The 20,322-nt window shown below is 71.4% G+C and overlaps 3 protein-coding genes across 3 annotated transcripts in view; 1 reads left to right on the top strand and 2 right to left on the bottom strand.

Moving 5' to 3' along the window:
• Nucleotides 1-233: 233 nt before the first annotated feature.
• PTX4 (pentraxin 4) lies at nt 234-1,970 on the bottom strand. Its single transcript, XM_037508111.2, is given in 4 exon segments — nt 234-879; nt 881-955; nt 1,375-1,438; nt 1,534-1,970. Coding segments are annotated over 4 exon segments (1,065 nt in total). The 5' UTR covers nt 1,814-1,970.
• A 2,653-nt stretch (nt 1,971-4,623) lies between these two features.
• On the top strand, nt 4,624-11,799 carry TELO2 (telomere maintenance 2). The gene is made up of 20 exons (XM_037507821.2): nt 4,624-4,940; nt 5,215-5,492; nt 6,064-6,132; nt 6,296-6,443; nt 6,622-6,724; nt 6,870-6,938; nt 7,071-7,212; nt 7,349-7,485; nt 7,814-7,893; nt 8,033-8,134; nt 8,274-8,362; nt 8,438-8,529; nt 8,616-8,732; nt 8,855-8,926; nt 9,461-9,625; nt 9,816-9,907; nt 10,239-10,338; nt 10,467-10,531; nt 10,654-10,769; nt 10,956-11,799. Exons 1-20 carry the CDS (start codon nt 4,624-4,626, stop codon nt 11,063-11,065), a joined length of 2,463 nt encoding a protein of 820 aa, XP_037363718.1. The 3' UTR covers nt 11,066-11,799.
• IFT140 (intraflagellar transport 140) overlaps nt 11,166-20,322 on the bottom strand; it is a 34,569-nt gene continuing 25,412 nt past the window's right edge. The window contains exons 19-30 of the mRNA XM_037507818.2: nt 18,719-18,896; nt 18,198-18,388; nt 17,773-17,868; nt 17,460-17,592; nt 17,244-17,387; nt 16,915-17,043; nt 16,663-16,845; nt 16,378-16,584; nt 16,094-16,306; nt 15,851-16,017; nt 15,055-15,196; nt 11,166-11,656 (exon numbers count right to left, since the gene is read on the bottom strand). Coding sequence (XP_037363715.1) covers nt 11,450-11,656; nt 15,055-15,196; nt 15,851-16,017; nt 16,094-16,306; nt 16,378-16,584; nt 16,663-16,845; nt 16,915-17,043; nt 17,244-17,387; nt 17,460-17,592; nt 17,773-17,868; nt 18,198-18,388; nt 18,719-18,896 — 1,990 coding nt within the window. The 3' untranslated portion in view covers nt 11,166-11,449. The remainder of the gene's footprint in view (nt 11,657-15,054; nt 15,197-15,850; nt 16,018-16,093; nt 16,307-16,377; nt 16,585-16,662; nt 16,846-16,914; nt 17,044-17,243; nt 17,388-17,459; nt 17,593-17,772; nt 17,869-18,197; nt 18,389-18,718; nt 18,897-20,322) is intronic.

The raw sequence follows: 20,322 nt of genomic DNA, 5'->3' as shown, positions 1-20,322 counted from the left end.
TTTCACTCACCACGATTCAGACTTCAAAAAGATGAAATTGATGCCAAACAGACGATAGGGCGCTTTGGGGCACAGGAAGCACTTCTCCCCCCCCACCCCATGCGGACCGTGCATGCCCGAAGGGTCTCCCCCCGCCTCCTGGAGAGGGGGCCTGCAGCAGCTCTCCCTGGCCGGTTGGGGGCGGTGGTCTCTGCCCCCAGAGGCCCCCCTTCTGTTCCTCCCCAAGCACACTGTCATGTCTGGCCCTCAGGGCATCGGGATGGCAGGCGGCTGGCTCCTCCTGGCGGCCCAGGGCACACCCGCAGTGGTGAGGGGCCAGGCCTCAGGGACAGCTCCAGGCAGGGGCAGGCGATCCTCTGCACAAACCCCCCGACCGAGGCGGTGCTGGCCAGTGTCAGGATGGCGCCCGCTGGGCACTCCCGCCCGGTGGCAAGGTCGGCAACCTCCCCAGGCACCAGCGCCTGGTCCCAGATGGCCAAGCCGGCCATGCTGCCCACAAAGGCCTCCATGTTGTCAAAGCTGCCCCCCACGCTGTCTTGCTCCTCCTGGCCCACCACCAGGGACCCTCCGGGCGGGATCTTGTAGCCCTCCTGGAAGCGGGAGCTGGCGGCCACGAGCCTGCAGTCCACGTGGAGCCGTTATCGGCCCAGGACGGACGTCCAGGTGACGCACATGTGGTGTCAGTGGCCGTCGAGCAGCGGCTGCAGGGGCAGCTCCCTGAAGGCCGGGTCCCCGATCACGAAGTGCAGGTTGCTGGGGGGCAGTGAGCGGCGGCCATGCAGCACCAGCATGTTGTCATTGTCCACTGTGGCGTAGGAGAGGAGAGTGCCCAGGTGGCCGGCGGCCGTGGGCACCCAGCTGCAGATGGACAGCGCCGCAGGCCCGCGTGGAAGCCGGGCACAGGAAGACTGCGTTCTCAGCAGAGGCATTGGGGAAGACAAGCAGGGGGCTTGCACTGCAGACAGAGATGGAGGGTGTCGGGCCGGGCACTGCCCACCCAGCCCCCTGCCCGCCCCCACCCGCCCGTCCAGCCCCTCCCCCAGCCCTACCTGCAGCCTCTGGGCCTGGGTCCCGGGGCGTGGGGAGGGGCTGGGCCTGGATTCCCAGGGGTGGGGGGAGCTGGGCTGTACCCCTGCCGCTGAGTGGACTGTCACTGCCCAGTGGGCAGTGGCTGCCGTGCCCATTTGCTGCTAATGCTCAGACCGCAGCATGTGCCTGCGGGTGGTGCAGACAGGCCCTTACCCCTGGGGCGGGGGTGTGAGGTGTGAATGGGGTGGCCTGTCCACGCTGTGGAGGGACTTCTCAGAGGGGCCCGAGGTCAGAGGAGGGCGGGAGGGACATGGAGACGGGGTGGGAGGCAGCCTCACTCCTTACTCTATCCTGGGCTCTTGGGGGGCCGTGTCCTCTGGCTGTCTGGGCCTGGGGGCTCCTGTGTCTCCTGGAATGGGCTAGTGAAGTCCTGCAGTGGGCCCCTGGACTCAGGTGGAGGGCTGAGGGCCCAGCTGCCCCCTTGCAGCTTCAAGGGGCTGGGACTTGGCGGGGCTGGGGTCAGCCCGGGGCCAGGGGAGTCAGGGCGGAGCAGCTGCTCCAGGAGAGCGGCCAGCCCAGCGCCCTGGGCCTGGACAAGGTGCGTCAGATGAGCCAGCAAGTCCTGCAGGGCCTGCATGTCCAAGGTCAGGCCGGCCAGGGCAGCCCGCTGGGCCTCCCGCTCCTCCCGCTCCTAAACCTGCTGTTGGCTCCTCGCACGCAGGGTGGTGTCCTGGGCTTGCAGCCGGGCGCCAACCCTCTGGCCTCTGTGCTGCGTCTTCCGCATCAGGTCTTGAGGAGGCCCAGGTGGCCCTGCGCTGAGGCCTGGCTCTCCGGAGCCAGGTGTCCATGTCGTGGGTCAGGTTGTAGCTGCTGGCGAGGGCCTGCCCGAGCGCCAGCGTCACCTCCTGGATCGTGTGGGACTGTGGGGCAGGGTGGGGCCAGTGCCCGCTCATGACCCCAGCCGGCAGGGCGGCAGCGTTGGGGTGCCCACGCCCACCCCCCTGCCGGCCTCGGGGCCTGCTGTGAGTGGACGGGCAGCAAGATGGGTTACATAGGCAGTTTGTGGGGTTCAAAGCAGGGCCCTTGGAGCAGGCTGGATAGGGCAGGGCCCTCGGGAGCTACTCCATGTGCCCCACCTCCCTCATGCCTTGGATCCCTTCCTGATCATCACGTGGGTGCCCAGGGACACTCCTCGCCGGTACGGAAGGAGAAACAGCGGCTGCCCTGGTCGGGGGTGGGGGGGCTGGCCACTGTCCCCCCCGCCCTGCTGGCTGCACGCACCTGCTCCTCCAGTCTGCGCAGCCGCTGGGAGAGGGGCCTACCTTGGCCCTCAGCACTGGCCGGCTGCGGCCGGGCCCCGTGCAGGAACAAGGACACGGCAATAAGGAGGACGGGCAGGGCCGTCTGGGCCAGGCGGCCCATGCTGGAGGACGGGGGGCCCCTGGGTGCGGGGGGCCACCTGCTGGGTGCCCATGGGGGGCCGGAGCTCCCTGCCGCCCTCAGGGACCACATATGCCTTCAGCCAGGCTCCCGAGAAGACAGACCAGGACAGACGCAGGCAGCTTCTCTGGGAAATAGCTGGATGGGCGCTGGCCTGGCTGCTGGCCCGGAGCAGGAGGTGATGGCTGCGGCAGGTGCTGGGCCTCAGGCCGTGGGCGGGGGAGGGAGGCCCTGTGGCAGCTGGGCACACAGGGCCCCCGCACCCTCGCTGGGGGAGGCCAGGGCACCGGGGTGGGGCCTGCGCTGGGCTCTGGGCATAGCTAGCCGGAGTGCTGAGCAGGCCTGTCCTGCCCAGGGCTGCTGAGCCTGGCCCTGACTGGGCAAAGGGTCTCAGCGGGTGTCGTCAGGGGCTCCAGGCGGCCTGTAGTTCTCCGGGGGATGGGACACTCCCGGCCTCAGGCCCACACTTCCTCCGAAGCCTCTGGGGAGGCCCTTCCTGCCTCTCCAGCTTTTGGGGCCCAACCTCCTCCCAACCGTGCCTCCTCCCTGTCTCCCCTGAGGCGCCGGTCGTTGGCCCTCAGGCCAGCCAGGGGCCCGGGGCATATTGGCCGCCATCTGAGCCTCAGCTGCAGCTGCGGAGCCCTTCTGCATAAGCTCAGCGCAAGGGCATGGGGTGCGGCTCGGACCCATTGCTGGAGGCCACTGTTCCCGTCGCTGGACACCTGAGAGCTTGGGGTGTCCAGGGTTGGTGGAGCTGGGGTTGGGGTGAGGGACGCAGGCCAGTCTAGAGGCAGAGCTGGACCCCACTCTGCACGAGTGGGCCCCCACCTGCCGGGCCGCCCTGGGCTGTGCTGGGCCCCCGCACTGCCGGCGCTGGGGTGGACGGCAGCACTGGCCACAGGGGCGGGAGGCTGGGTTACACAGAATACGTCGTCGAGCTCACTGGCCAGCTTTAGCTTCCGCATGGCTGCTCGGACACATAAAATTGGAACACGGGCTCATGTCCCATTCTGAGCACACAGCCCCGCCCCGAGGAAAACCCCGATGTGCCGTCACAGGTGGGGCCCGCCTGCCTCGCCCCCACCGCCCCGGGTCTCAGATCTTTGTTTTTTTTTTTAAAGATTTATGTATTTATACAAGCACTGGGCACAGTCAGAAGCGCGGGAGGGTGAGAGGATCCCCCAGAGCCAGAGCGGGGAGCAGAGCAGGCAGAAGGACCGAAGGACACTGCTGAGGGGAGCCGCGGGCGGCAGGAGAGGTCTGCGCGCCATGCGGGACCCTCCTCCGGGGGCCGGGGAGCAGCCGGGGATCGAACCGGCGCCGCAGAGGCCGCGGGCAGCCTCGCAGCCCAGCGCTCACCCGCCGCGCCCGGGCGGCCCTGGGTCTCGGGTCTTTGAAAGACAAATTTCGCGTGAGTCAGCGCCTCCGCGGTGGCCTGGGGGTCAGTCACCTGCACGGACTGAGCTCGGGCCCGGCCAGGGGGCTGAGCCTCCGGCGCTGCCCGCCCTGGGGCTCCCCGCTGCCCGGCTGGACCGCGCTCGGGTCTCCCGCTGCCCGGGGCCCTTGGCAGGAGCCCCCCCCCCCCCCCCCCATCGCGGGGTCCTCTGGCGCGCTCCGGTGCGAGGCTCCCCCTCCGCGGCGGGCAGGGACCCATCCGCGTCCGGGGACGCCCCGACAGTCGGCGCCGCTGGGCGAGCGGGAGGGTCCGCGGGGCCCCCACACCCGCGCCGGCGCCCCGCCCGCGTCAGGACCCGCTGCGCGCCCGGCCCCCGCCCGCCGTGGCCCCGCCCCCAGGAGCGCGGCCCCGCCCCCAGGAGCGCGGCCCCGCCCCAGCCGCGACCCCGCCCACACGCTCCGTCGCGACCCCGCCCACACGCTCCGTCGCGACCCCGCCCACACGCTACGTCGCGACCCCGCCCACGCCCGCCCCGGGCCCCGCCCACACGGCTCCGGCCCGCCGCCCGCGCCCGGCTCGCGCAGGCGCAGACGGGAGGCCCGCGCGCGGCCCTTCCGGTTCCCGGCTCCCGCGGCGGCTCCGTCGCGAGCGGCTCGGGGTCGGTCCCGCGGGCGCGGCCGGCCCGGCGCGGGGGCTCGTGCGCCGCGGGCCCCGACGGGCTCCTGCCGCCGCGCGCGGGCGGCCGCGGCCTGGGGGCGATGGACGCCGCGCGCGCCGCCGTCCGCCTGCACGTGCGCGAGGCCGCGCGCGCCCTGGCGGCCCCCGAGGACGAGGCCCGGCTGGCCGCCGCCCTGGCCGCCCCGCGGCGCTACCTCGGGCTCGCGGCGCCGCCCGCCCCGCGCGCCGAGCGGGAGGAGTTCGCCCGCGCGCACCTCGCCGCCGTGCTGCGCGGCCTGCTGCGCGCGCTGCGCCCCGGCCGGCCGCGGCTGGAGGAGCTGGGGGCCGGCTTCTTCCTGCGGGGCCCGGCCGGCCCGGCGCTCCTGGCGCTCCTGGAGGCCGTCCGCGACGCCGCCGGGTGAGGGCCGCCCTCGGGGGCCCCCTGGGGTCCTCCCGGGCGGCCACCGAGCGCCGTGGGCGGGCCCTTCGGCCGCAGGGCGCGAAGACCAGGAGGGGCGGGCGGTGGTGCCCGTGAGGCCTGCGGGGTCGGCTGCTGGCCGCGGTGTGGCTGCGGCAGGCGGGCGAGCCGGACCCCACTTTCTGCCGCGTGCCGGGCTCCCCTTCTCGGCGGAGCCGGCTCTGCGGGCGGGACAGGGGCCCCGGCTCTGCGGTCACCGCTGCTTCTGCTTCAGCCCCAGCTTCCAACTGACGAAGACGGCGCAGCTTTTGGCCAGGTTCCTGGGGGCCGGCAGGATGGCCGCGGTGATGGAGGAGCAGTGCCGGCAGCCGGAGGACCCGGCCTTCCCCCTGCTCCAGGACACGCTGGTCACCCTCATGGTGGGCCTGCCCGATCGCCTGGGCAACCGCCTGCAGCAGGAGAACCTGGCCGAGTTCCTGCCCCAGAGCTACTTCCCGCTGCTGGGCAAGGAGGCCGTGTGTGCCCTGCAGGCCGTGGTGGACTCCCTCCGCGGTGAGGGCCCCCCCCCGGCTCCCACGCCCACCTTCCAGCCTCCTGCCCTCCCTCCCGCTCGCCCCTGGGACACGTCGCTCAGGTCTTCTGTTTCCTTCCCGTCATCGCGCCCGGCCTGGGGTGGACATGGGGCCAGATGAGGTGGGGCTGCTCTCCGAGCCCGGTGGCTGTCCACCTGGACAACAGCGGCTCCGTGGCTGCAGGGGTGGCTCGCGCTGGCCATTCCTGCACCCGCTGGGCACACCCACGTGTCTGGCCGCTGGCCGTGTGGATGTTGGTGTCGGCCCAGTGGCGGGATGTGGGTCTCGGTGCCCAGGGGTGTGGGGCTGGTTGGGGGCGTGCTCCTTTGCTTGGGGCACTGGGGCACGGCTCCTGCTCACCCCGTCTGACCGGGTGCCCTGGGGCCCCGGAGGAGCGGCCCCAGCCTGACCCCTCATCTGATGGCCTGGCTTCCTGCGCCCGCTGCGGTCTCCATTGCGGCCACATAGGGAGCTGGTCTCTGGCGCCCTTGACCTCTGCCGGCAGCTCTGAGCAGCCTGCTGGCCCCGCCTGACGCCTGCCTTCCCCCCAGGCGGCTCCGACTGCTCCGTGTCCTTCGTGTCCCAGGTCCTCGGGAGAGCCTGTGTCCACGGGAGGCGCAGTGAGTGCTGCTGGGTGGGCGGGGCCGCTTCCCATGTCTGCGTGGCCAGCCGCTCGCTCAGGGAGTGGACGGCGGCCCCATGGCGTGGGCTGTGTGCAGGGGTGTATGGAGCCCTGGGGGTGAGGCCGGGGCACCCGGGGCTCAGGGTCTGCCTCTGTCTCAGAGGAGGTGCTGGGCGTGATGGTGCCCCGGCTGGCAGCGCTCACCCAGGGTAGCTGCCTCTGGCAGCGGGTCTGCTGGCGGCTGGTGGAGCAGGTGCCGGATCGGGCCATGGAGGCCGTGCTGACCGGGCTTGTGGAGGCCGCCCCTGGGTGAGCACGGCCCCTCCCGCTGCGACGCACCTCCGGGGTGGGGTTAGCCTACCTTGCTTTGCGGTCCGGCTCCGGGTTGCGCTCCGTGCTGCCCGGCCCGTGCGGCCGTCCCCTGCAGGAGCCTGGTGGGAGGCTGGCTGAGGCCAAGCAGCGGGCGACCCCTGCCCCTGCCCTGCAGGCCCGAGGTCCTGTCGCGTCTGCTGGGGAACCTGGTGCTGAAGAGCAGGAAGGCCCAGTTCGTGATGACCCGGAAGCTGCTGCTGCTGCGGTGCGGATACTCGGTGAGCTGCTGCTGCCAAGGCACCGCCCTGGCCTGCGCGGAGTCAGCTGCCAAGAAATGGCGCCCCCTTCCCGTGCCCCTGGCTGGCTGGGTGGGTGATCAGCGCCAGCCTGGCCGCAGCGACAAAATGCCCACTGTCCTCGCAGACACCCATGCTGCGGAGCCTGTTGGGGTACCTGGCCATGGACAGCCAGCGGCGCCCTCTCCTTGTGCAGGTGAGCGCCTGGGGGACGGTGGGGGCATGCTGTCTGGGGGGCGGCCGGCGCCCTGGGGCTGGTGCGCTGATGGCCGGGTGCTCCAGGCCCTGGCAGGGCTGCCAGGCCAGGCCCCGTGCTCTGCACCCCCAGGCGCTGAAGGAGCTGCTGGAGACGTGGGGCAGCAGCAGCGCCGTCCGCCACGCGCCCCTGGCACAGCAGCGCTACGTCAGCGCGGCCGTCCTGCTCTGCCTTGTGCATCTCAGGGAGGCTGAGCTCCGGGACAGCCGGGCGGGTGAGTGGGCAGGCAAGTGGGCGGGTGGGTGAATGGACGTGCCTGCCCTGGCCCTGGCTCCAGCCCCGGCCCCGGCCCCACCCTGGCCTGGCCCCGCCCCCGCCTTGCATGCTCAGCACCTGCATGGTGCTTGCAGAGCTGCTGGCCAGCCTGATGGCAGGAGTGAAGTGTCGCCTGGACAGCAGCCTGCCCCCCGTGCGCCGCCTGGGCATGATCGTGGCCGAGGTGGCCAGTGCCCGGATCCACCCCGAGGGGCCGCCCCTGAAGTTCCAGGTGAGCCAGGGGCCAAACCCAGCCCCGGGCACCGAGCCCCTGCCCGCCCCACCTGCTGGCCGCCATGGAGGCCGCGCTGGGGTGGTGGCGGCCCCTCAGCTGCCCGTGGTGCCCGAGGGTCTTAGCCAAAGACCCCGGGGCCCCAGGCTGGGTGGAGCGGAGGGACGCTCAGGGGCGGCTGCTGTCCCCTCGGACTTCTCTCCCCGGCGGTGGGGCCTCTCCGCCATTGGCTGGCCGGCACCTCCCCGCCCCCCGGACTTGGAGGAGGAAGAGCTGTAGGCGCGGGGTTCCCTCCTCCCGACCCCAGCCCCTGCTCCTGCCCCTGCAGTATGAGGAGGACGAGCTGAGTCGCGAGCTACTGGCTCTGGTCCCTGCCCAGCCTGGGGGCGACGGCCCTCCGGAGGCCAGGTGAGGGCGGCGCGAGCCCGCTGGGCGGCGGGGGTGGGCATGCCTCGATCGCTCGTCCTCTGGACTCGAGTCGCCAAGAGCAGCAGCGGAGGCTCAAGAGCGCGGGGCTCTGAGGACTTGGGGGTCTGTTTCCCACAAGCCCGTCGACCGCTCCGCTCGCCGCAGAGACCCCGGACACAGAGCCCGCGGGCGGTGGCGACCCCCAGGCGCGGCTGGAGGGCTCAGATGCGGAGCTGGACAGGTGGGCGCGGGGCGGTGCCCCTGCAGCTGGAGAGGCTGGACGCGGGCTGGGGAGGGCTGGGGAGGGCTGGGGAGGGGCGGGACTGGCTGGGGGCGCAGACACCCACAGCACTGCCTCCGTCCGCCTGATGCGCCCTCAGCGACGACGACCTGGTCCCCTACGACATGGCGGCCGACGGGGAGCTGAGGAGCAGCAAGGCCCCCGCGTACGTGCGGGACTGCTTGGAAGGTGCGCGGGGGGGCGGCCGGGGCGGCCTGTCCCTTCTCCTGCGGGCCAAGGCCCGACGGGTGTGGTCCTCTGCAGCCCTGACCGCGTCCGAGGACTGGGAGCGCTGGGAGGCGGCCCTGCGCGCCCTCGAGGGGCTGGTGTCCAGGAGCCCGACGGCCACTCGGGAGGTGAGCGGGCAGAGGGGAGCCCCGCCCCACCCCTCCCCGACCAGAGGTCACCGGGCTGGGGTTGAAGGCCCCGCCTCCGTGTGCAGGTGAGCGTGGAGCTGGCCAAGGTGCTGCTGCACCTGGAGGAGAAGACCAGCGTGGCGGGATTCGAGGGCCTGCGCCAGAGGGCCCTGGTGGCCGTCACGGTCACGGACCCGGCCCGGGTGAGTCGGCCTGGGCCAGCCTGGCTCCCTTGGGCCTGGGCAGGGCAGGGGCGCGACGGGTGCGCGCACAGGGACGCATGGGGTGCCGGGCCGTGTGGCCAACGTCCCTTCACCTGGCTCAGGTGGCGGAGTACCTGACCTCGCAGTTCTACGCCCTCAACTACAGCCTGCGGCAGCGCATGGACGTCCTGGACGTGAGTGCGGCCCGGCCCCATGGAGGGACCTGGGCTGCCCTTGGGGCCGGGGGACAGGAAGGCGCTCCTGCTGAGGGGCTTCCTCGGCCGCGGCGTCGTCCAGTAGGCGCCGTCGCGATGGCGCTCACGCAGTAAATCCGCCGCGGAGGCGAGCGGGGCCCACTGCGGGCAGCAGAGGCTCGGGGGTGGGCGCCCGGGTTCCCTGCGGGGTGACGAGAACGGTCCAGGAGCCGTGCGGGGACAGTCAGGCGTGAGGGTGCGGCCTGGCCACGGTCGCACAAGGTGGCGAAGGCCACGCTGGGGCTGTGCATCGAAGGACCGTGCACCCCGGGCCCGTCCCACGCTGCCCTGAGAGGTGGGTTGGGGGATGGGAAGCCGCCTGGGCATGCGGAGCTCCGCCCTTCCCGTCCCCAGCTGTACGGCCCTAGGGCTGCCCCTTGCAGTGGGGTGGCACCCAGTTGGGTCGCTCCCTTTCCGGGGCTGGCGTCTTGGAAGGACACCTCTGCCCGAGCGACGAGCCGCCCATCTCCCCAGGTGCTGGTGCTGGCTGCCCAGGAGCTCTCTCGCCCCGGGCGCCTGGCGGGGGCTCCCTGCAGCGGCCCCCCGGCGCCTGCCTCCCAGCCTGGCGGCCCCGTGGCCCCTGCCTGGCGCGCGGTGGTGGACGAGCGGATCAGACGGAAGACCCGGCGCTTCTCCCAGGTCAGCCTGGCCTCACGGTGGACACGCAGTGTGGGGCGCCGGCCTGCGGGGGTGGGACTGGCCTCGTGCCTGCCCCGCCCCCACTGTGGCCAGGTGGCAGGGGTCCTGTGCCACTGGGGGTGTTGCTGGCCCAGCGCGGGACGGGGGGCCTGGCTGGGGGCGCAGACACCCACAGCACCTGCATTTGCAGGGTCCTGCCAGGCGGGCGCCGGCCGGTGGCCCCAGCGAGTTCCACCTGGTGGTCGGCTATTTCTTTTTTCCCCTCATTCAGCGCTTTGACAGGTCAGTGGGCGTCCTGGAGACTGGCCATGGGTGGGAGGTGGCCCCGGGTGGGGTCTGAGCTGGATGGGCAGGGGCTGCCATCTAGTTGGGGTGGCTGGAAGCCTGGATAGGCAAGGAGGCTTCGTGGAGGGCCCCTGAGCCCGGACATGTGGGTGGGGGGCGGGGTGGCCACCTTCCAGCCCTTGTTCTGGCTCCGACAGGCAAGGTGACATCTGAGCCCCGCCCTCGTCCCTGGGGCTTTGTAGAGGCATCGGGGCAGTTGGCCACATGGGGCCCAGGAGGTTGGGGAGCCGGCCCCGGGACCTCCCCCCTTGGCTGGATTCTATTGCAGGCCACTGGTGACCTTTGACCTCCTGGGAGACGACCAGTTGGTGCTGGGGAGGCTGGCCCACACCTTAGGGGCTCTCATGTGCCTGGCGGTGAACACCACGGTGAGCTGGGCCAGCGGTCAGGCCCTGGGCCAGGAGGCCTGAGCTGAGACCCGAGGACGGGTCAGGCAGGGATTGCCCAGTAGTGGGTGGGCGTGGCGGAGCCCTGCCCACCAGCCCTGTGTCCCCAGGTGGCCGTGCCCATGGGGAAGGCCTTGCTGGAGTTCGTGTGGGCCCTTCGTTTCCACGGTGACGCGTGAGTGGTCTCGGGGCAGGGGGCGGTGGCGCCATGTGGACGTGGTGGTGGGATGGGGTGCCTGGGGGCCACCCTGCCAGGCTGGGCTCCGCGGCCGCTCATCCCCGCCCACCCCGCCGCAGCTATGTGCGCCAGGGCCTGCTGACCGCCCTCTCCTCTGTCCTGCTGAGCGTGCCTGCCCAGCGCCTACTGGGGGACCTGCCGGACGAGCTACTGGAGGCCGGGTGCTGGCTGGCAGGTGAGGCAGGTGTGGGGGGCCCGGGGCTTCCCGCGGGGGTCAGCCAGAGCTCCGGCACTGCCCGGGGCGAGGCCCTGATTGTGGAGGGCCTCCTGGCCGCACCCGCTCTGTCTGGTTTGGGTGCCGGGGGCTTCGTGGGTGTGGGCGGGAGGGGCGGCCCTTAGCTGTGCCCACCGGCCCCCTCAGGTGTGGCGGAGGAGGACCCCGACGAGGACTGCAGGGCGCTGGCTCTCAGGGCGCTGCTGCTCCTGGAGCGGCTGCGCGACCGGCTGCTCCCCGCGTCCCCCAGCGCCTGACCCGACGGCCTCTGTGGCCCACAGCCCTGCGGGTGGAGCCGGGCCCGGGGCCGCTTGCTGTCCTGCGCCCACCCCTTTCCCAAAATAAAGCAAAGTGCCCAGGAGCCCCGGCTGCCCGTGGCTCTGCTGCGCCAGACACGGGCCACTGGGTAAAGCCTTTATTGGGGCGCAGGCCCTGTCACCCCACAGGAGGGCACGGCCTGGGCAGTAGGGTGGCCACTCCCGACAGCCCGTTGGGCCCGGGGTCAGGAGCCGCGATTCCTGCTGGCAGCGGCCTGTCCAGTCGTCCGGCCCTCAGGAGCGTCTGGGGCGCACAGCAGCGGGGCGGGGGCTGCCCACGGCTCCGCTGAGCGGGAGTGGGCCCAGAAGGGCCTCTGCGCGGCCTCAGGGCTCGCTGTCCACCTCCTCCAGCACCTCCTCGGCCTCCTCCTTGGGCCCCTCTGTGCTGCCATGGCGGGTGGGCTCGGGCGTGGCACGTGCCGGCGGGAGGCCCAGGCCCTGGTGCACCGCGTCCACCGTCCGCTGGCTCACATAGCAGGACAGGCTGGCGGAGGGCAGCCTCCTCCGCATCTCCTCCAGGTACTTGTGGGCCTGGGTGGAGACAACAGTGGCCGCGGTTAGTGGTCAGCCCGCAGCGATGGTCCACGAGCCGAGAACAGCACGTTCAGGACTGGGGTGAAGCGGGAGGGACTCTCGGCCCATGGGCAGCTCCCGGAGGGCGGCCAGCAGCCGGGGGTGGGGGGGCCGGAGACCTTGCTGCTCGCCCACTGATGTGGACAGGCTGGCCCCGAGAGCAGCCCCCCCCCCCCCCCCGCCTGCTCCATCCCACGGGCCTCGCCCATTGGCGCAGCGGGGAAGGCTGCCTCTCCCGGGACCCACTTAACTGGGCCTGCCCACCCCCGGCCCCACTGCCGGTGGGGGTCGCAGCTCGGGGGTCCTGTGGGCCCGGGAGGGCGGGCCGTGTCCTGTCAAGAGAACCATGGCCACGAAGTGGGGAAACTGGCGCGACTCCGTTCCCATGGCACAAAGGCAAGGGCTTGGGCGTGCGCAGGGCTCACCGCTATGGGGACAGAAGATGGTTTCGGGGGGCAGAGTGGGAGGTGGGAGGATGTGACGCACTTGGTAAGCGACAGCCCTGTTCGCTGGGCGCAGGAGGCCGGGGGTGGGGGGGCACGGGGGATGCAGGGAGATGGCCAAGCGGAATCCCGGGGCTCTCACAGGGGCAAGGACGTGGCCACCGAAGCCCGGGAGGGCCAGCCAGAGAGGCGCGCCTGCTGTCCTGATGCCCCGGCTCTGGGCACTCTGCGCAGGGTGGGGTCTGGACGTGGGGTGGCGGTCCATCGGGGAGACAGTGCCGACAGCCAAGCTGCAGGCCGCGCCCTGCACTCACAGTGGACTCAGAACTCCCGACCCCGCCGGTTTCCCACGGGTTGAGGCAGAACCAGGTAGCTGCGGACACTGGCCTGTCCGTGCTGAGAACACGCGGCTCCTCGCGTCTCTGCAGCTTTCTCCAGAAGCAGAGAACCCTGGAGGCGACTTAGGGCCCTGTCCCCCAAGGGCCAGGGGGCCAGGGGATGGAAATGGTGGGCGAAGGCGGGCGCGGCAGCCCCGGGACTGAGTCTGCGCTCTGTCCTGACCTCCGGCGGGCCAGGCTTCCAGGAGCCTGCCAAGTGCACCCCACCCCCACCCCCCACCCCCCGGGAAGGCAGGCAGGCAGCGAGGACCCAGAGTCTCTGCAGTGGGTGACCGCGCTCACGACGCAGACAGAGAAAAGGTGGCCGCGAGACACAGGAAAACTCTCAAGAGAAAGGCACGCGCTGGGGGCCGGAGAGTGTGGGCAGCAGGTGCTGGAGAAGCAGCTATGCCGGGCCATAGCCTCGGGGCCCAGAAAGTGCAGGTCAGTGAGTAAAGAAACAGGAAATCTTGGCAAAGAGATGAGAACAAAACCCACTTTCAATTCTAGAAACAAAAAAGGGACAAGATCTGAACTGAAAGGTTCAGAGCAGGTCGGGGACGGCCCAGGAAAGGACGGCGTGGACGGGGCTCGGCAAGTCCTGTCCAGACAGCAGAGCAGATGGCAGGGGGGTGGGGAGGCCCAGGGGGGCTTCGGGGTGGGCGGATGCGGGGAGAAGTCGCAGAGGGAAGGCGGGTGAACTCGCGCTCCCGGCACGGCACGGGAGGCAGAACCCTTCTGGGAGCAGAGCCGCGGGGGTGGGGTGGGGTGAGGGCCTCGGAGGCCGGCCACCGACACCCGCGGGTATTTGCAGCCCACACGCTGGGCATGCGGCCGGCGGGCTCGCCTGCACCCGGAGGGACAAGTGTTTCACGGAGGCTGGGCTGCTCCCTCACAGCGAACAACTCGGGTGCGCGAGCGGAGGCGGGTCACCGTGCGCCGCCTCGAGAGGGCCGATGGGCAGCCGCCCCGCTCCTCGACTCAGTGCGCTGGGAGGCCGGCGGCGGGCCTTCGCCACTCAGAGGACAGCACGGTCCCGGCCCCGGGGGCCGAGCGCGGGAGCAGGGCTTGAGCGCGAGCAGCAGATGCCGGAAAGGGAAATGCCAAGGGACTCGATCGCGGCGACCCCGAGGTGTCTGGCAACACGGAAGCGCTTCCTGACCCCACCTCAGCCGGACACGAGGGTTTCAAAGAAGCAACAAAACTAAAACAAGGTCAAGACTCTACTGCGCCGCCCACGCCGGCAGGACCCACGAGGCCGGCCCAGGCGTCCGGGAGGAGGCCCATGGCCTCGGGCCGGTCGCCCTCGGCACAGGTGGCATGACAGGGAGACAAAGCCGGCGCCGGCCCGAGCTTAGTCCCTCTGTGCTGAAATCACCACGAAACAACAAAAATCAGCCCGAAAGGGGCAGCACCTTCCGGGCCGCGCTGGCCTGGGTGGGGCAGTCGGGGGAGGCCTGGAGGACACGGCCCCGAAGAGGCGGCTAAGTGGCCAGCGAGGGCCTGAGGACACGCCCCAACCTCTGGGCAGTGGGTCTCTGACCACGGCTGGCAGCGCCAGCCGAGAGCTGCCGGGGAGGGCCCGCCCCTATGCTGGCCAAACGCGCATGTCCTCCGCCAGCCGGGCCCGGCCCCACGCCTGCCCAAAGGGGAGACATGTCCACAACCAGCTGGCCCTGGTGGGGGTCCTGGCAGAGTACGGCCACCGTGGTGCTACTGGAGGAACCCAGCACCCACAGGGAGTAGAGCCAGGGGCCTGGGCCACCTGGGGCGGGGCCTGGCCGCCCAGAACTTCCTGGAATCACGTAGTGACACTCTGCCCCAGGTGCCAGGAGCTGCTGCAGTAGAGAGGTTCTGCCCTTTGGAAAACAGGCCGGGGCCTCCTTGAGGGCACAGGAGATGAAGACGTGTGTCTATCGCCAGCCACTGCGGCACCAGTGTGACCCCCGGCCAGGGAGCTGCCCACAGGTCACAGCAGACCCTGCCTGTCTCCCCGCTGCTCCCCTCAGCAGTGTGTCTCAGTGGATCTGCCTGTTCTGTTGCCTGCTCACTCTGGGGAGTCCTCTCACCCCCCACACCTCTGGCCTGTACCCCAACTCTTATATGTGTAATAAATTAAAAAAAAAGCCAACAGGGGTCTCACAAGGGACCCCTGGGGTGACGGGAAGGCTGAGTCCAATGCACTGGCTCAGGGAAGGCGGCTGGCCACGGAGTGGGGCGCAGGGGCCTGGGGCCCCCGGAGGATGGAGGACAGCGGCAGGGAGGGCCTTGGAGGCCACTGCGTGCCACGGAGGGAGCCCGAGGCGGCAGGAGAGGGTGCAGCCGCGGGGCCTGGCCAGCACCAGTCTGTACGGTGGCCTCGTTCGAGGCACGAGCACAGGGCAGCACCCTACCAGCCTAGCAACCGGGCTGGGACTTTTCCAAAGACTAGAGACCATGTGGGGTGTGGGGCAGCTCTTCCCAGTGGCTCCCCCAACCCATGACACCCCGTACCCCAGCCAGCCCGCTGGGCACTGCACCCCCTCCGCGGCCTCACCATCTGGAAGTCTTCGGCCTGCAGGTGGTGCTGCACCAGGAAACCGAGCACGTCCCCGACCCGGATGGCACTGTCCAGGTCCGGCTCCTCCAGCAGCAGCTCGCACTGCCTGACCGACTCCTTGGGGTCCTCAGGGTACGCCCTGTAGAGAGCGTGGGGCGTCCAGGGCTGGGCAGGCTCCGCCCAGAGGGCGCCTACTATGAGCCCACCAAGTGTGATGCTGGGGTCCAGGGGGTCAGTGCCCATGAGCGCACCCCCCAGCGAAGCTCCGCCGCCTGGCGCCACCCTGGGCCGGCCAGAGCAGAGCTGGGAGCCTCTGTTCTGCCTGAGGGCAGTGCCAAGGGGACGGTGCCCGAGGGCTGCCAGCGCGAGGTGGTCAGTGTGGGCGCGTCCCGGCAAGGGTGAGGAGGGCTGGGAGCCTGCCGGAACCGGGCGCAGCTGACCAGCCGACAGCCTCCTGCCCACTCCAGGGCCTCAGCCCCGCCCGCGCCCCCGCGGCCCCGCATCCAGAGGGAGCCCTTCGTGGAGACCTGCACGGCATCGCGCAAACCGCCCCTGGCCCTGGCCCTCGGAAGCCCTGCTCTGGGGGTGGCTGGCCCCGGTCCGATCTCCTGCAGGAGCAGACAGGAGAGCACCACCGCCAGGGACCCAGAGTCAGGTCTCCTGCAGGCAGCTGCCGCCCCTGGGGACCCCAGCTTCCTTGGCCTGGGTGGGGGTTCCCCTGATGGGGGACTTGGAAGTGGCTCCCGGGCTGCTGCTGGCTGGGCGGGGGCTCCGGGGCACCGCGGGCACGCACCTGCGGGCCTGGATGAACCGCCTCACCAGCGCCATCTTGCTCTGCAGCTGAGCCAGCTTGGCCTCCTGGTCCAAGGGGCTCTTGGCCTTGGCCTTGGCCAGGCACTTGTGGGCCTCGGTCAGCGCCCCGTGGGCCTTGTCGTAGTTCTGGTACTCGTCGATCTCTACCTGCGGGAGCCGACCGTCAAGCCTGGGCAGGCCCAGGCGCGCCCCAGTGCTGGGCTGCGGCCGCGCGAGCCCCCACCTGGGCACAGGCGTCGTAGAAGCCGGCCAGCAGGTCCAGGGCCCGGCCCTTGGTGTAGAAGCTGATGATGTTCTTCATGATGGCTGGCTCCCGCCGCCAGTCCAGCGACTGCAGGTAGTTGGCGGCCATGACGTAGAGCTCCTTCTGCCGCGAGACGCCCGCGAAGAACACGATCTTCTCCGTGTCCCCCGACTTCAGCAGGGCCCGCATGGCCTAGGCAGACAGCCAACGCTCTGCTCGCTGCCCGCTGGCGGCTGGCTGGGCCGTGCGGGGCAGCCGCTCACCTGCAGCTTGTCCCCGGCCTGCGCATACGTCTTCGTGGCCAGGCGGTAGTTGCCCTGGCGCACGAGGCAGCCGGCCACCTGCCGCAGCAGCTCCCGCCGAGCCTCCTCGCCCAGGTCCTGGTGGCCCGTAGACGCGGTCATCTTCTCCACCATCTCCTCGGTCAGCGTCAGGTTCTGGTCCAGGCACAGCTGCAGGGCCTCATGGTGCTGTGGAGGCAAGGGCGGGGGCTAGCGGGCGGGGCCCGTCGCGGGGAGAGGCCTCCGGAGAGGGGCCGGGGCACGCACCTTCCTGGCAGCCAGCAGCAGCTCCACGGCCTTCTCGTACTGGCCATGCTCCAGGAAGAAGTCGGAACAGCGGGCCAGGAGCGCGGGGTCCGACTTCTCGTCCAGGTCGTCCGCGATCAGCTGCAGTGCCGCGAGCTGCTGGGTGGCGAAAGCCAGCTCCAGGGCCTTGGAGAAGTGGCCGGCCTGCGGACAGCAGGGTCCTGAGCACTGGGGCAGGGGCCGGGGCACCTCGCAGGCTGGCCCTGCCCTCACCTTGTGGTACAGCGTGACCGCCCTGTCCATCTGCTCGCCCCTCTCTTCATAGTAGCGCGCCGCCTCCAGCATGTCCTCCGGGGAGCTCAGCAGGGCCAGGTTCATGAGCTGGTCGTCCAGGCCGCTCTCCTGTGGGGGGGGGGCAGTGCTGGTGGGGCCCCTGCAGGGCCGGTGCCATGGGTGGGCACCCCGCCTGCCGCCCTGGACGCCACAGGGTCGCCACGTGCACTGGCTGCAGGGCCGCCCAGGAACACCTGCAAGGCCCACGGGCAGCCCATCAGAGGGGGGGCATTCCAGTGACAGCAGGTCCAGGGGCACCCTGAGCGCACCTTGCACAGGCGGATGGCGTTGTTGAAGGCCTGGGCGCGTGTGTAGAAGTGCACGGCCTGGCGCACGTCCTCCTGGCTCTCGTACTGCCGCGCCAGGTGGTAGGACGCCGCCCAGTTCCCGGTCTCATTGGCGATCTCGGCCGCCTAGGGAGACAGCAGGGGAGACGCCAGGGGTAGCCGCGCCCCCCCACCCGCCGCGCCCCTCACCGCCCGCACCTTCTGGATGTTGTCCTGGAAGCAGTGGATGCGGACCAGGGAGAAGTGGTCCTGCGCCAGCTCATAGTAGTGCAGCGCCGCGGCCATCTCCGCCTGGCTCTCCAGGTACTGCGCCCACCAGCGCCACAGGGACCTGTGGGGTGGCACCCTCAGAGCCGGCCCACCCCCCCCCAACTGCTGGTGCCCCCAGGGCCGGCCCCGCTCCCAGCCCAGGACACCGGCCAAAGAGGGTGTCCCTTCGCGCCCCAAGGGCTGGAGTCCTGGGGACTGCACCCCGAGGGCCAAGATGCTGCCTCCGGCGGGGCGGGCGCACTTGTCCTTCATTTTGTCCACGTAGAGCTCCAGCGACGGCAGGTCCTCAGAGAGCATCCTGGGCACCTCGAAGCGGTGTGTGTCCGACTTCTCGTAGCTGCAGAGAGGACGGGCCTGGCTCAGGCCTGTGGGCAGGGCGCCGGCCTGGCACCCAGCAGGAAGCGCTGCTGCCCCTCTCAGGACCCAGCAATGGACGGAGGGGGTCGGGGTGGCCCTGCCCAGGTCAGCACTGCAGCCACACCCCCGTGGACTGCGGTCTGGCCAGTGGTTCGGAGAGGGGGCGCTCCGGGGTTTCCTAAAGCACAGAACTCAAGCTGCCTTTGAAGCCCCCACCGGGAGCCCCATCTAGAACCTTCCCAGGTGGCTTGACGAGGTCACCCCCCACTGGCCGGGGTGTTCTCTCAGCAGCTGTGGCCAAGCACTCACTGGCCAAGGGCCAGGCTGCGCTCCCCGCTGGCCTCCAGGTGCCGCGCGTAGTTGTAGTGTGTGGTGCGCAGGTGCACACGGTCTCGCCGCTCAGCCAGCTCCACCGCCCGCTGCCACTGCCCACTGGCCTGGTGCAGCTTGTTGAGGAGATCATAGCGCCCACACTGCTCATACAGCCGCTCAGCATCCTCCTGCGCAGGGGTCAGGGGCATCACTCACTGGCTCTTGGCTCAGCCCGGGGCCACCGAAGAGCTGCCCATGGGGGTTGAGGCACACCCACAGAGGCCGGACAGAGCCAGCCCCACCCAGCCTGTCTGGCAGTGTCCTGGCCGCAGGGGGGCCCATGGGCCGGGGGCGGGTGCAGGCTCCAGGCAGACGGGAAGGCGTGGGGCTCCTCACGGCCCCGCTGGTCACCAGAGGCCAGCTCATGCAGGTGCTGGGGCCCGGGCCCCCGCTGTTCTGGCCTCAGGGTTCGCAACTTGTGGTGGCCCTCCCCCCCATCTCGGGCGGGGCCCACTCACCAGCATGCCCAGCTGTATGGCCAGCATGGCCACCCTGGCCTCCAGCTCGGGCTCCTGCTCGGCCTGGCGCAGGGCCCGGGCCCCACGCGCGTGGGCCATGTTCCCCAGGCACACCCTGGCCACGTCCAGCCGCCGGGTCTTCACACACATGCGCGCCATGCTGCCCCAGACGGCCTCGCTGCGGGGAGGACACCGGTCAGTGCGGGCTGGGGGAGGGTCCAGCGAGGCGGGGGCCAGGTGCCGCCTGCCAGTCCTCCCAATCTGAAGGCACCTCAGGACCCCTCCCCGGCGGGTGTGTCTAGGGCACGGCCTGCCTCCGTGGCTCTCCCGCCCCGCACCTTAGCTTGGAAACAGCTGGCGTCCGCTGGCCGGAACCGGCTCGTGGCCTGCACTAGCAGGGCCACCCAGGCCACGGGCCCAGCACCCTGGCTGGCATCTAGCTGCTCCCAGGGGCAGGGCAGGGGCCCCACGGGGCGGCAGCCCTGGGCACGCGGGCCACCACAGGGTCTGTCCACCAGGCCAGGAGGGAAAGGCCGCCATCCCCCGGCCCCCTGGGGCGGGGCTGGCCTACGGAGCTGGCCGCAGTGCCTGCGCTGTGACCTGGGGACTCCTTCTCGGCCGCTGCCAAGCCCCGGGCAGAGCTCCTGTGCCTCTGACACAGGCCCCGGAGCAGGTGCCTGGGCCAGCCCCGGCTGGGGAGTGGAGCCCGGTCAGCCTGGCCGCGAGTGCCCCCGCGCCCAGAATCCCGGCTCCTCGGCTCTCAGGCGCGGCCCATTTGCGTGTGGGAGCAAGGGTGGCCCCCATTCGGCTGCCAGACATCTCAGGGCCTCTGGGGGACGTGCAGGTCCCAGGGGGCCTGCACCTGGCCCCCGCCTCCCACTCCACCCAGGGTGGCCAGTGGCCCTGGACCGTGGGGGGACCCGGCTGTTGAGAGGGGAGCATGGTGAGGTCGGGGCGGCTCTGGCCTCGGGGCTGGGGCTCAGAGCAGAAGGGCGCGGGCGGTCAGCACTGCTCCATCGCAGCGGGAGAGTCGCCGCCAGTGCCGGCTCCCGCGAGGCGGGGGTTGGGGCGGCTGGCCGGTGTCCACGGGAAGCCACGCGGGGCCTCCCCAGCGCAGCGGCCGGCGGTGCGCGAGGGCGAGGGGCTCACCGGCCTGTCCCGGAGCGGGTCCCCACGCCTGGGTGGCTGTTGGGGCGTCTGCCCTTGGCCGCCGGGCAGAAGGGGTTTCACCGCTGCAGTGGGTGAGCGCCCGGCGGGGGCGGGGGCGCAGGCTGGCGGGATGCGGGGCGCGCGTCGGCCCTTCCCGCTGGCAGGGGCTCTGCCCAGGCCTGGCTCCTTCCTACACCTCGGGGACGCCCAGTTGGGCGACTCCCCTGTTGTGGCCCCTGACGCCCCCCCACGGGGCAGGCCCTGTGCTGACGGCCGCACCGGCCACCTTCCCGTGACCAGGGCGCTGGCGTGAGGCGGGCAGGAGCGGGCCCGATGGCTGGGTGTGCGCCGGGCCCTGAGTGCCCGCCGGCCGGGCAGCGGCCTGCACCCGCCGCGGTCAGCGTGGGACAGACGGGCCAGCGGGCGGCTCTGGCAGAGGAAGGTGGGGCGGCCGG

Source organism: Talpa occidentalis, unplaced genomic scaffold (assembly GCF_014898055.3).
Source record: "Talpa occidentalis isolate TD23 unplaced genomic scaffold, MPIMG_talOcc4v2.1 talOcc4.12, whole genome shotgun sequence".
NCBI classification, from domain to species: Eukaryota; Metazoa; Chordata; class Mammalia; order Eulipotyphla; family Talpidae; genus Talpa; species Talpa occidentalis.
The sequence above is the reverse complement of the archived record's forward strand: the minus strand, read 5'-3'. Positions and strand labels throughout refer to the sequence as shown.